Below are 12,739 nucleotides of genomic sequence, written 5' to 3'. Positions count from 1 at the left end.
ATAAAACATGTTTTTGTTCTTTTTTTTACACTGAAATATTTGTTGTGAACACAAGAAGAAAAAAACTTTTTAAAAAAGAAAACCAATTAAACTTGTCATTCAATGATGGGTATGCATAGATAAAGGTCATTTCAATCAACATAATAGTTATATGACAATAATAGAACTTACTTGGGAAAGATTTCAAAGATCAACTTGTTCAACTCATTGAAAAAGACTCCCCTCTACAAAATACATGGCAAGTGCTCTCTCAGTTTTTGTAGAAGATCTCTAATGAGAAAGAGAGAGAGAGAGAGAGAGAGAGAGAGAGAGAGAGAGAGAGAGAGAGAGAGAGAGCTCCTTACAGTCTAAAGCTCCACATTCCATTGTGAATGTCTTTACTTGTTTAAAAATCTTTCTATAAATCAAATCCAAATTTGCCTTCTCTCATGGAGGAAGGAAGTATGAGTATCTTCAAAGATCAATAAGTAGACAATGTGGCTGGAACACAGTATCCTTGAAGTGGAGGTATGTGGGATAGCATTAAGAAAGTAGGTTGGAGTTAGATTGTGGAAGGCCATAAATTCAGTTTAATTAAATACAATGAACATTTATTGGCCTTGGATGACAGGAGAAGTTTAAACTTTATTAATAATCAGTGGAGAGTTAGTGAAAGTTTTCAATTGGTAGAATGTTGTGATTAGAGTTGTGCATTAAAGAGCTTTACCTGACTGTGAAAAATAAGATGGGTTGACAAGGAGAATGTGAATCTTAAAAACTATTCAGACTGTACTCTAGAAGATTTGATTTAGCTATTTCCTTATTCTAACAATGGAGATACTTGGTCTAACAAGAATCAGGAATGTCTTGGGAACTTTACATTGCTCTACCAATACTTAGACATACTTTAAGGGAAGATAAAGTTGTAAACTCCTGATTGGACAATGAAGGTACTTAACTCATACCTTATAGTGAAGCTAGAACCTTAAACTAAGACTATTTTTAGATCTAATACAAAAAGGTGTTAAGTACCTGTAAAGGTTAAATTAATCACAAAAGGTCAAGTAACTCACAAAAGGTAAGCTTAACAAAGAAGTGTGAAGAACTCAGAAGATATAATCTAACCAGAGATGGTGATAACTAAAGAGTGGTGAGAACTAAGAATGGGCAGTCCTGGAAAAAAGTGTCTACTGTGATTGGTAGACGTAAAAATTTAGGGGAGGTGACATTAGAGAAAATTATCTTTAAAAGAAGGCTAAAAGTCAGTTCAAGAGATTATTCTGAACTCAGTTCAGGAGATCGAGTTCAGTGGAGGACTGGAGAAGGTCTCATTGTGAGTGATAAGATTGAGCCAGAGCAGTTTAAATTAATTCTCTCTCTCTCTCTCTCTCTCTCTCTCTCTCTCTCTCTCTCTCTCTCTCTCTCTCTCTCTCTCTCTCTCTCTCCCTTAATTCCTGCTCTCTATATTCATTAAAATCTCCATAATTCCCAGCTGACTTGGGTATTTTATTATTTGGGAATTTTCCCTGGCGACCAATCATTTAGATTTAAGTCAAAATACTAAAATTATCCTTATGAGAAGAAACTGGAGAACAGTAAGCAGCTCCTTGCATTAGTCTAGGCAAAGAGACAGGGAGTGCCTAAATTAGGGTGGTAGATGGTAGTGAGAATGGTAAGGAAAGGTTGAACAGCTGAGAAAGAATAAATAGGACTTTGATTCCCTTATCTCTCCCTGGCCCCCAAATCATAAAACACTTATGTAATAATATTCATTAGCTATTTACAGTATACTTGCTTGAACTGCTCATTACCATTTCTCAAATATATGCTTTTTCTCTACATGGAGATTATATAGCTCATTTACCCACAGTGCCTAGCATATAGAAAGTGATCAAAAATGTTGATTTCACAAGTGAATGGATAGTTTCAAACAACCTTATGTAATTGGTTTATGATACATTATATTATTTTAAATGGAAGATTTAGTTTCCTAATTATATTGTGCTTGGGCTAGTCTTCAAATTATTTTTAATTTCCTGATAAACTAGGTAAATGGAAGTAAAGGTAGTTTGGGAGTTTGAAAATGGGATTAAAAATTAGCAGAGTCATAAAGAAGATAATTCACACATCAGTGCAAGTTGGCAATCCATCTAAAGTAGACAATAATTTGGAACATCAATGAAATCCTCTGCTTCTTCAGATACCATCTCTTCCATTGAATCTTTCTCCTAATTTCTCTGTCAGAATTATCACTCCCCACTTGGATCTTTAAGAATATGATTTGTATCTCCACGGTGCCCTTAATGAATTCTTTCTTGTGTTATAATTACTTATGTTTCTCTTTTCTTCTCCTAAAGGAGATGCATACCCAGAGGCATATGAAAGCCAATAAGATATCCAAAACAGAACACTCAATTATTATTCAAATCTAATCTTTGCTCCATATTAGCTTGGCAAATCATTTAAACTCCCAATGCCTCAAAAACTTTTGAAGTCTGTAAGTTAAAGACAAGCTGCTCATTTGCCTGGGTGAAGAGAATGGACTTATCCAGAGTTTTCCTATACAACTACATTACAACCAGACAAATTCAGACCATTAAAAAAAATCCTCAGTACCTAACTCCTCTATATTTTCTTTTTTTTTTTAATTTTTATCTCTTCAAATGAAAATCTGCCTTCTCTCCCTTCCACCTCCCACTAGGAAAGCAAAAATAACAAAGTTGCCCTTACATACATATACAGTTAAGCAGAACAACTTTCTACAGCATCCATGCCATATAAATATAGATATAAACAAATAGATTGAATATAAATATATGCATATACCTATATCTCCATAGATAGATAGATAAATAGATAGATAGATTTATATAAATAGATCTATAGATATCTTTCTGTTTGGCTACCTACATCTACATAGAATATCTTGATAGCTCTACCTAGATAGCAATAGATAGACAGATTGATAGATAGGCCTCATTATGAACTCTGAGTCTATCAACTCTCAGGATATGAGTAAACTATTTCATCATGAGTCATCTTGAATTGTTATTGATCATTGTGTTATTCAGCATTTTTAAGTCTTTCCAACTTGATTAATTTTACAATTTTGTTATTATTGTATAAAATGCTTTCCTGGTTCTGTTTGCTTCATTCTATATCAATTCTTAGAGGTCTAAATAGGTTTCTTTGAAACCAACCCCTTCATCATTTCTTCTAGTACAATATTATTTTCCATCATTTTCACATACCATAACTTATTCAACTATCCCTCACTGATGGGTTTCCAAATCTTTGCCTATATAAACAAATCTGCTACACATATTTTTGTACATATCGGCTCTTTTACTGTTTCTTGATCGCTTTCTGGTTGAAATCTAGTAATGGAGTAGTTGGATCAAAGGATATGCACATATTAATAGCTTTTGGAACATAGTTTTAAATTGCTTTCCTGAATGACTAGACCAATTCAATCTCTTCCAACATTGAATAATGTGACTGTTTTCTCACAAACTGTACAACATCTGTCATTTTTCCCTTTTTATCAATTTTGCCAATATGATGATTACTAGGTGGAAAGTCAGAGTTGTTTTCTTTCACATTTCTCTAATTAGTAGTTATTAGGGCATTTTTTCACATGGCTAGCAATAATTTTTTAAACTGTCTGTTCATATCCTCTTTACCATTTATCAATTGGAGAATGGCTCTGAGTCTATATTCACATCCATAAAATGGCTACTTCCTCAGACTAATTAAAGAGTGACTGTCATTTTGCATCAGTAGACACTTTCATCAGAGAGAATTCTCTATATTACTAAAATCACAGCCCTGTATCATGGGGGAGGGGGGGAGGAGGGGTTGGAATGGGGTACTAATAATATTTTTACTACCTACCTTGGAAGACAGTTTAGAAGAAAGACTATATAAATCTAAAGCACCATTCGATATTGACTATTATTATTGCATATATTAGGTAATGTATGAATGTTGGTTGATGATTAATTGGTTGAACAGATTCAGCAATCATAAACATTTAGCAAGGCTCTAGATTTTAATGCCAAGGTTCTGGGGTTTTAAAGAAGAATAATACAATTCTCTTGCTCTTTCAGGGAAGCTCTAGTGAAGCATTAATGAATGTAAAGGGCTTTGATAAATAACTTCCTCTTTCCAGCCCTCATTATTTGAAACTGTCAAAATAAGCCAGTTTGGGAAGACAGGCTTTCAGGTAGCTTTTCGCTTGAAAATTCTGTGTATTGCGCTCTTCTGCCCCAGTGACTAAGGCGTTGCAGCCCCCTACCTTTTGGAGGGATGCAAATGAGCTCAGATGGGCTTGTGAAATTTTTGCCCAGGACCTGAGCAATTTCCGTGGCGCTACAGTTCCCTTACGGAGCTCCTGCTTCTGGGCAGGCATTGGGCGTGTCCCTGGAAGGGCTTAGGAAGCTGCTAGGTCGGTGTTGCTGCGGAGGGAGGCAGTGGGCGGCTTCAACGCTAGATGGCACTGGAAAGAGAGTGGCCGCTCTGCTCTTCTCCGCTCTGCTCTCTGCTGTCTGCTGGCGTACCTTCCTCTCCCAGCCTGCACCTCTCCGCCACAGCTGAGGTTGTCCAGGAAGCCGTAGTCTCTGAGAATCAGCTGCCTTGGGAGCCGGGAGAGAGACCCCAAGGCAAGGGGCCCAGGTTACTGAGCGAACGCCCCCTCCCCTGGACATCTTCCGCCCCTCCCCTGGCCAGTGCCTGAGTCCATCCTGATCTGGGGTGAGCCAGCAGGGATTTGGAGCTGGGAGGAATTGGTTGGGTCCTTGCCCTGCCCCGCTTTCCAGATCCGCTGATTGACAGGTCCCCATGGAAATGAACTGGACGGAGGCTTTTGCCGGTGGGGTCTAACTGCTCTAGGGGGCCTCTTTGAGAGATTTTTTTGGTAATGATTTTGACAAAGGATGAAAAATGAAAGGCCTGCCCCTGGCCTTTTGCATTGATCTGGACCCTTATTCAAGGCTGTGAGAGCTTAATTCCTCTGCCCTTTATCCAGGTTCAGACTCCACCAATTAAGACACTGAATTCACTTCCCCATCTGAAGCCCTAACTTAGGGTAACACCTCTAGAATTCATGAGCCCCAGGGAGGAACCTGGTAACTTCTGGGGACCAGACTGAGGGAGAAGGGACAGCTGTGTCCTTTTCACCCTGAAAACAGAGAACATGCACCCTTCCCAAGAAACCCTGGCTGGATCAAATAGGAATCACCTTTTGGGGAACCGGAAGCTGATGGCCATGGGAGCCATGCTGGGATGGCTGCTGATGGTCCACTTGCTGGTCAATGTGTGGCTACTGTGTCTCCTGTCAGTATTGCTGGTGGCACTGGGTGGCTGGGTGGGCTCACAGGCTATGATGGGGGTGACTGGCCGACTGCATTTAGAACGTTTCATCAGCCTGCCAAGTTGCCCTCCCAGCCCTGAGGCTGAAAGCCAACTGGACCAAGAGATCAACCACACCATTCAGAAGATTATTCGGGACTTTGTATCTTCCTGGTACTGCACTGTAAGCAGTGAGCCAGACTTTGAAGAGGAGGTGCGGGCAGCAATGATGGGCATGGCCCAAGAGCTCCGGAGAAGAATGGGAACGGTGGACAGGCAGGCTCTTACCCAAAGGGTTCTGACACTCTGTGGCTGCCACCTACAGAGTTACATGAAAGCAAAGGAGGACACAGGGAGGTTAGGTGCACAAGCTGAGCCTTCTCAACTTTGGGAAGCATACTGTCAAGCCACTTCCTCCCACCCTGCCGTACAGAGTCCCAGCACAGAGGTGAGCTATGCCCGGGGCATTGTGGATCTGATGCTCCAGGGACTGGCACCCAAGCCCCATCTGGAGACCAGAACAGGGCGCTATGTGGTAGTTGAGCTCATCACATGCAATGTGCTTCTGCCCCTGATTAGCAAGATGTCGGATCCAGATTGGATCCACCTTGTATTGGTTGGTATCTTTTCTAAGGCCAAAGCAGGAACAACTGAAGAGGCTGAGCCAGTCTGCCCAGCAAAGCAACCAGCCCAGCCCCCAGTGCCCAGGTCTTTGACACTGACTATTCCAGTGGAAAATTCGCCAGAGGTGAGAATTCCTTCTCCTGCAGGAGCCATGACACTACCAAATTACAGTGGGTCAGAGGGGATAGGGGGCCATTCCCCAGAGGTGGAAGAAGGCCAAGAAGCTCTGGAAGGGGACTTGAATGTGGACTCAGAATGCAAAAAGTCAGGAAATAATGCATCCCACTTTCTGCAGCCAGATAGCAGGGGCCCCCTGTTCTTGTGTGAGGACTCAGAATTGGACTCACCCCTTTCCGATCTGGGCAAAGATACAGATTCTATCATGCTCATGACTCCTAGTGACTTTCTCACTGACAGGCTTCAGGATGCTTTAACTGCCCTGGAGGGTGGTTCAGAGGCTCTGGAGTCAGAGGAAGGAGAGGGGCCTGAAGGTACAGAAACTGAGGAAGGTCCAGAGGCAGACACAAGCTTGTTGGCCTCCATGCTCAAGCCCTGCCCAGAAATCCAGATCAACTCAGTAGAGAAAGATGAAGAACAAGACGATCTCACCTCTCTGACAACTTTCCTGGAAGGGCAAGAGAGGACCTGTCTCCCTCGGCCTTCATGCCTAGAGAAGGATCTGACCAATGGTGTTAGTCCCCTGGACCCCAGCCTGCCCCAGGTTTTGCTTTCTTCCTCCCCCACAGGTCCTCTAAACTCAGCCACCTTCAGCTTTGAGCCCCTCAGCAGCCCTGATGGCCCAGTTGTCATTCAAAACCTACGGATCACTGGAACCATCACAGCACGGGAGCACAGCGGAACCAGTTTCCACCCCTATACTCTCTACACAGTGAAGGTAATGGGGTCATGGATTTTGGGTATGACTCACTTACCATGAGCTTTGAGTTATAGGAGGGAGAAGTTAATATTCTAGGGTAGTGAAGCCTAAAGGCAATCTGGTTAACATAATTATTGATTTTTCAATTCAGTAGACCTACATATATGCCTATTGAAGGGTTTGAAGATGAGTTTTAGTCCATAGGTGAGAAGTGAATTAACTCTTTGGATTCTCTCAGCTCTTTCCGTTGCTTCTCTGGAATTCTCTGTCCTTCTTGCCCTTCACCCACTTGATTTTGTTCTTCTGGCAGATTGAGTCTGGGTTTCCTCTCTTACAGCAAATTTCAAACATGTTTCTGATGAAAGATCTCTAGCAGGTACTCATATTAACCTAAAATCTAAGAATTAGGAAGGTAAATCAGCTTCACCCTATCCCTCCAAAATTAATATATTTTCATCCATTTTACTTGTATCCAAACTATGATCCTATTTGGGATTTTCTTGGCAAAGATACTGGAGTGCTTTGTCATTTGCTTCTCTGGCTCATTTTACAGATGAGAAAAGTGAGGCTGGCAGGGTTAAGTGGCTTGCCCATACAGTTAGTAAGTGTCTAAACTAGTATCTGAGATTGTATCAAACTCAGGTCTTACTGACTCCAGGCCCAGCTCTCTATCTGCTGTGCCATTTAGCTGCCCAACATAATATATTACAAAGTGAAATTTTAAAACATTTACCTGTTCTTTAAAATTATATCTTCCCCTGTTCTGTTAGTAAAAATAATCAAGGATTGACCATAATTACAAACCAGCATTACACTCTGCTGTAAATACTGCTTCATACTTTGAGGAGAGAAAAATTATTGTAATTTTGTATAGAAGAAATCTCATTTTGGTCACACTATACATTATGAACTTAATTATGAATATATATTTATATTTCCATGTAATATAATATGTAATAAATTTCCACATATGTTTTCTGAAGGTACATGATCCAAATTGTTTCTCTCCCTCCCAGAGCTGGCAAGCAATTTGTATATTATGAATTTGAAAAGGGGTATATTCAATACATTTAGACTATGTCTAAATATGAATGATCTTAATGAATGTGGGTACCTGCTTCAAGTACAGTAACAAACCCAATACAATAATTATATAATATCATCAGGTCACTTGGCTTAAATGATCATGTCTATGTGTTTGACTCCCAGACCTACAAGTCCATCTCTTACCTTTATCCTGAGTAATCCTGTATCAATCAGTCAGTCAACAAGCATTTATCAAACCCTTACTTTGAAGTAGATCTTTTGCTAAGCACTGGGAATACGGAAAAAGGTAAAAAAAAACACATTCCCTGACCTCAAGAAGCTTCCAGTTTAAATGGAAGGTAATTTCCAAAGGAAAGTATTGGGGAAAGATGGAAGGGCTCCTTATAGAAGGTGAAATTTTTTAATTGTACAAAGAAACGCTTTTTGACGATTGGTTTCTGACATTTTGCAATTCAGATTCTTTCTCTTCCTCCTTTCCACCCTTCCCAGTTGGTAAATAGTCTATTACAGGTTATACCTGTGTTGGTGAACCTATGGAATGCATTCTAGAGCATGCCAGAGCGGGTTGCTCCCTTCCCCCTCTCCACACACACCTGAGGACATTTCTCACATGAAGCATACCTCTGTCCAGCAGCCCAGTAGCTCTTTCTTCTTCCCTCCCTTATCTAGGGTAAGGTGGGGGGAACTTACATGCAGTATGAGGGTTGCACTGCAGTTTGGGCACTCAGTCTCTAAAACGTTTGCCATCACTGGGTTATACCAATGCTTTCATACAATATACATTTCCATATTCTCTATGCCATGACTAAAGAAATATCATATATAGAATAAAAAACCTATGAAGGAAATAAAATGAAGATTGGCATGCTTTGGTATGTAGTCATATTCCAATAGTTCTTTCTTTGGCTATGGAGAGTGGTTTTTTCATTGTTGTTTTTTGTTTTGTTTTGTTTTGTTTTTTTATCATGAGTGGGATTTCAGATAAGTCTTGCTGGAATCCATGAGGAAGGGAGAGAGAAAGTTTCAGGCATAAAGGAGGATAGTCAGTGAAAATGACTGGAGTTGGGAGATGGAGTGTCTTGTTTGAAGCCAATGTCCCTGAATCTCAGAGTATGGGATAAGGAGTAAGCTCTAAGAAAACTGGAAAGGTAGGAAGACTAGAGAAAGGCATCACCACCTCCATGCTAGACATATCCACCCATAATCAGTTCTAAGGTTCAAAATCTTAGTCATTTTCCACTCTGGCTCTTCCTCAATCTCATGCTTAATCTCTTGCCAAGTTTCAACTGATTTTAATTCTGCATCACTCAGTCTGCCACCTTCTCTCTCCACTCAAAGCCACCACTCTATTTTCACTTCTTGTCTAAACTATTGAATTTGCCTCCTAACTGATGCCCTTCTTATATTAGTTTCTCTCCTTTCCAATCTAGCCTTCACAAAGCTTCCAAAATAATATTCCCAAAATACAGATCTACCTATGTCATTCCCCTGCTCACAAAGTTTCAGTGGTTCCCTATTGCTTTTAGTATAAAAACCCAATTTCCCTGATATTTAAAGCCTTTAATAATCTGGCTGTAACCTTATCTTTGTAGACATTTCACAATACTCTTACACTTTATGTTACAGGTCACTTGTTCTCCCCACACACAGTATTTCATCCCCCACTTCAGTGTCTTTCTATAAGGAAATCCCCATGTGTGGAATGTTCCACCTCAACTACTGAATTCTCTAGCACTCTTCAAAGCAAAGCTGCAAAAGCAAGAGAAGACATAGATTAGAATCTTGTTCTCATTACTCTCTCCTAGAAGTCAGTGGTAAGGATTTGGGCACCAAGGGCTGGTCCAATTGTTTTGCTGGGGAACATCTCCGATACAAGGCCTTCTCTGATTTTCTCAGTTATTAGTGCTCTTCCCTTCACCCAAATTATTTTTATTTGCTTATCTGCATAGATGTTATATCTCCTAGTAGAATGTCAACTCTTTGGAGGCCAGTACTTCTATTTTTGTCTCTATCTCTAGTGCTCCAGAGGCAGAGTGATCTGGTGAATCAAGAGCTCACTACTATAGGCAATATTCTTTAGGTCCAAAATTGCAGAAAAGATGCTGACATATATTGGTAGAGGAAATGTCCTTTTTCTGAGAGTTCTCTATATTATGAAAATAATAGATCCAAATCTTACCCCTTTACCCAGTGCCTGTTCACAGTAAGTCCTTAGTAAATGCTTGTTAAATTTAATTTAATTAAAAGCTATGGACAGAGTAAAGCTTTGTCACTCCACCCACAATTCCAATAGTATGTGTCAAGAACTAAGTAATGAATAAGGCCAAAACCCCGTGGTGCAGATGTTTTGGAATGTTTGCTTCATTCATTTAAGTCATTCGTTTATTCAACAGTATGAGACAGCCCTTGACAGTGAGAACAGCAGTGGTCTTCAGCAGGTTGCCTACCATACTGTGAACCGTCGCTACCGGGAGTTCCTGAACCTGCAGACCAGACTGGAAGAGAAGCCGGACCTACGAAAATTCATCAAAAGTCAGGAGCCCAAGTCCCTTCCCTCTTTTCCCATCCTATTTCCTGCAATCTCTCTAGACATACCACAATGCTTTGGGGAGAGAAAGCACTGCTTCATTGATTGCTAAAGGATCTGTAGGTTGTATGATCAAGCATGTTCACAGTCAGTCTACCAGAGTCCCTGAGTGGGCTTTAAGAGATTTGAGCTTTTTCTCAGAAAGGAAGAAATCACTTAAAAAAAGAAAAAACTCTTACCTTCTTTCTTAGAATCTATTCTAAATAGCAATGCCTAAGGGTTCAGAAATTGAGGCTCAGTGACTTGCCCAGCATCACACAGCCAGAAAGTGTTGAATTCAGTTCTTCCCAATGGAATCACTTTTAGTTATGACTGAATTCCTTATTCCCTGATTTCCTCATCCAGAGGTCCTAGTAAGTTTTGAAACTTAAAGAACTTTCAAATTCACACCCAAACTCCCAAAGTTACATAGAGGGTGGGAGTAGGATAGGGAGAGAGGACCAGGCCAGTACATTATCCAGATACAATTGGTTTCTTTCAATAGCTATCTCTTTTGTTGTTTTATAGTTTCAATCATATTCGAATCTTCATAACCCCATTTGAGGTTGTCTTGGCAAAGATACTAGAGTGGTTTACCATTTCTTTACCCAATTCATTTTACAGATGAGGAAATTGAGGTAAACAGGGTTAAGTGACTTATCAAAGGTCATACAAGCTAGTGCCTCAGGCTGAATTTGATTGACTGTCTCTGGCCAGAAGCAAATCACTTAAGCCTCTTCAACTTCTTGCCTATATCTGGTTGTAAGCGACTGGACTAAGGCTTAAGTGAGATAATAGCTGTAAAGCACTCAGTAAACATTAAAAGACTTCATTAACACTGTGGTGCTTTGGAAAGAATGCTAGATTTATGGTAAGAAACCAGAATCTTTGCTCTCTGACCCTTACCTTGAGCAAGTCACTTCTACCTGGAGTGTGTTTACTCATCTGTATAAGGAGAGACGTGGACAGGATATTCTCCAAGGTCCTTTCTGGATTAATTATTAGCCTCTTCTTCTTCACCCTCCCCCCCACCCCCGCCCCTTTTCAGCTATTATATTGGAAACAAACTGGCTACTTCTGTGACTCGGACCCTAAAACCCATATGGACAGCTCATGATTTTAGTTTGTTTTTTAAAGAAGTGGGAAGAAAGAATTATGCTGCCTGAGAGACATGATAGCAGAGTGGATAAAGCCAGCCTTGAAGTTAGGAAGACCAATGTTCAAGTCCAGGAGCCTCTACTGTGTACTGTCTAGTGTGACCCTGGTCAACATATTTAACCTTTGATTGGTCTAGGAAGCCTATAAAAGTCTTTTAGAGTTGTTCCTGAAGGTCGGTAACTTTCCTCCATTGATCTCAGAAGCAAGGGTACTTGACTGAGGACCTGTGATTTTTTAAAAAAATTAATCTATTTTTAATTATGTTAGTATAAGTGATTTCCTTTTAATCCTATATCAGGTATTATCAAGTAGCTAGGTGGTATAGTAGATAAAGTGCCTGGTTTAGATTCAGAAAGCCTCATCTTCCTGATTTCAAATTCAGCCTCAGGCACTTACTATGACCCAAGACAAGTTATTTAACCTTGTTTTGCCCAAGTTTTCTCTTTTGTAAAATGAGCAAGAGAAGGAAATAGCAAACCACTCCAGTATCTTTGCCTTGGAGAACCCCAAATGGGATCATGGAGATTTGACACAATTGAAAAATGATTCAACAGCAACAAAATTTTTGTTTTGTGCATTCGAAAATATTATTATTCTGAGAAGGGGTCCGTAAGGTTCAAATATTGACAATGGGGATCTGTGTCACAAAAAAAGATAAAAAATTTCCTGTTCTAGGACTGTAAATTATAGAATCTTTGGGAGCTGACCAACAGTCTCCCTGAGGGTGAGGGCTTGCTCCAGCTAGATGTGACAATCTGGTCGAGTAATGGAAATGAGAAGCACTGTGTACTCAGGCCCATGTGCATAGGTGTCACACAGTGTTCTGCCATAGCACAGAGGTTCGTTTATTATATAGGGTTTCAAGTACATACTTTTTTGGCATACAATCAATTTTCTACATATATGTTTCCATGGAACTTAACAAAACACGTAGCCTAAGGAGATAGTCAATGAAACATTGTTGCTATAGATGAATGACATAGACAGGGTGATCTAGAGGCTAGTTCTCCCTGACTTAGGAGAATCATTGTTACTTTTGGTCAGCTTACACAATCAATCACAATTACTTAGGAGATGGGTAACAAAACATTTGGTAGCTAGGTACATGGTTAGAGGGCAACTTAATGACAGACCAGATT

The 12,739-nt window shown here is 40.2% G+C and overlaps 1 protein-coding gene across 4 annotated transcripts in view; it reads left to right on the top strand.

Annotated features, from left to right (window-relative positions):
* Nucleotides 1-4,384: 4,384 nt before the first annotated feature.
* Nucleotides 4,385-12,739, top strand: part of SNX19 (sorting nexin 19) — a 115,998-nt gene continuing 107,643 nt past the window's right edge. For all 4 annotated transcript variants that reach the window (XM_007495138.3, XM_016421831.2, XM_056794644.1 and 1 more), the window contains exons 1-2: nt 4,385-6,847; nt 10,270-10,408. In XM_007495138.3, coding sequence (XP_007495200.2) covers nt 5,174-6,847; nt 10,270-10,408 — 1,813 coding nt within the window. In that variant the 5' untranslated portion in view covers nt 4,385-5,173. The remainder of the gene's footprint in view (nt 6,848-10,269; nt 10,409-12,739) is intronic.

This window comes from Monodelphis domestica, chromosome 4 (assembly GCF_027887165.1).
Source record: "Monodelphis domestica isolate mMonDom1 chromosome 4, mMonDom1.pri, whole genome shotgun sequence".
NCBI lineage: Eukaryota > Metazoa > Chordata > Mammalia > Didelphimorphia > Didelphidae > Monodelphis > Monodelphis domestica.
Note: the sequence above shows the minus strand (reverse complement) of the source record. Positions and strands in the feature narration are given on the sequence as shown.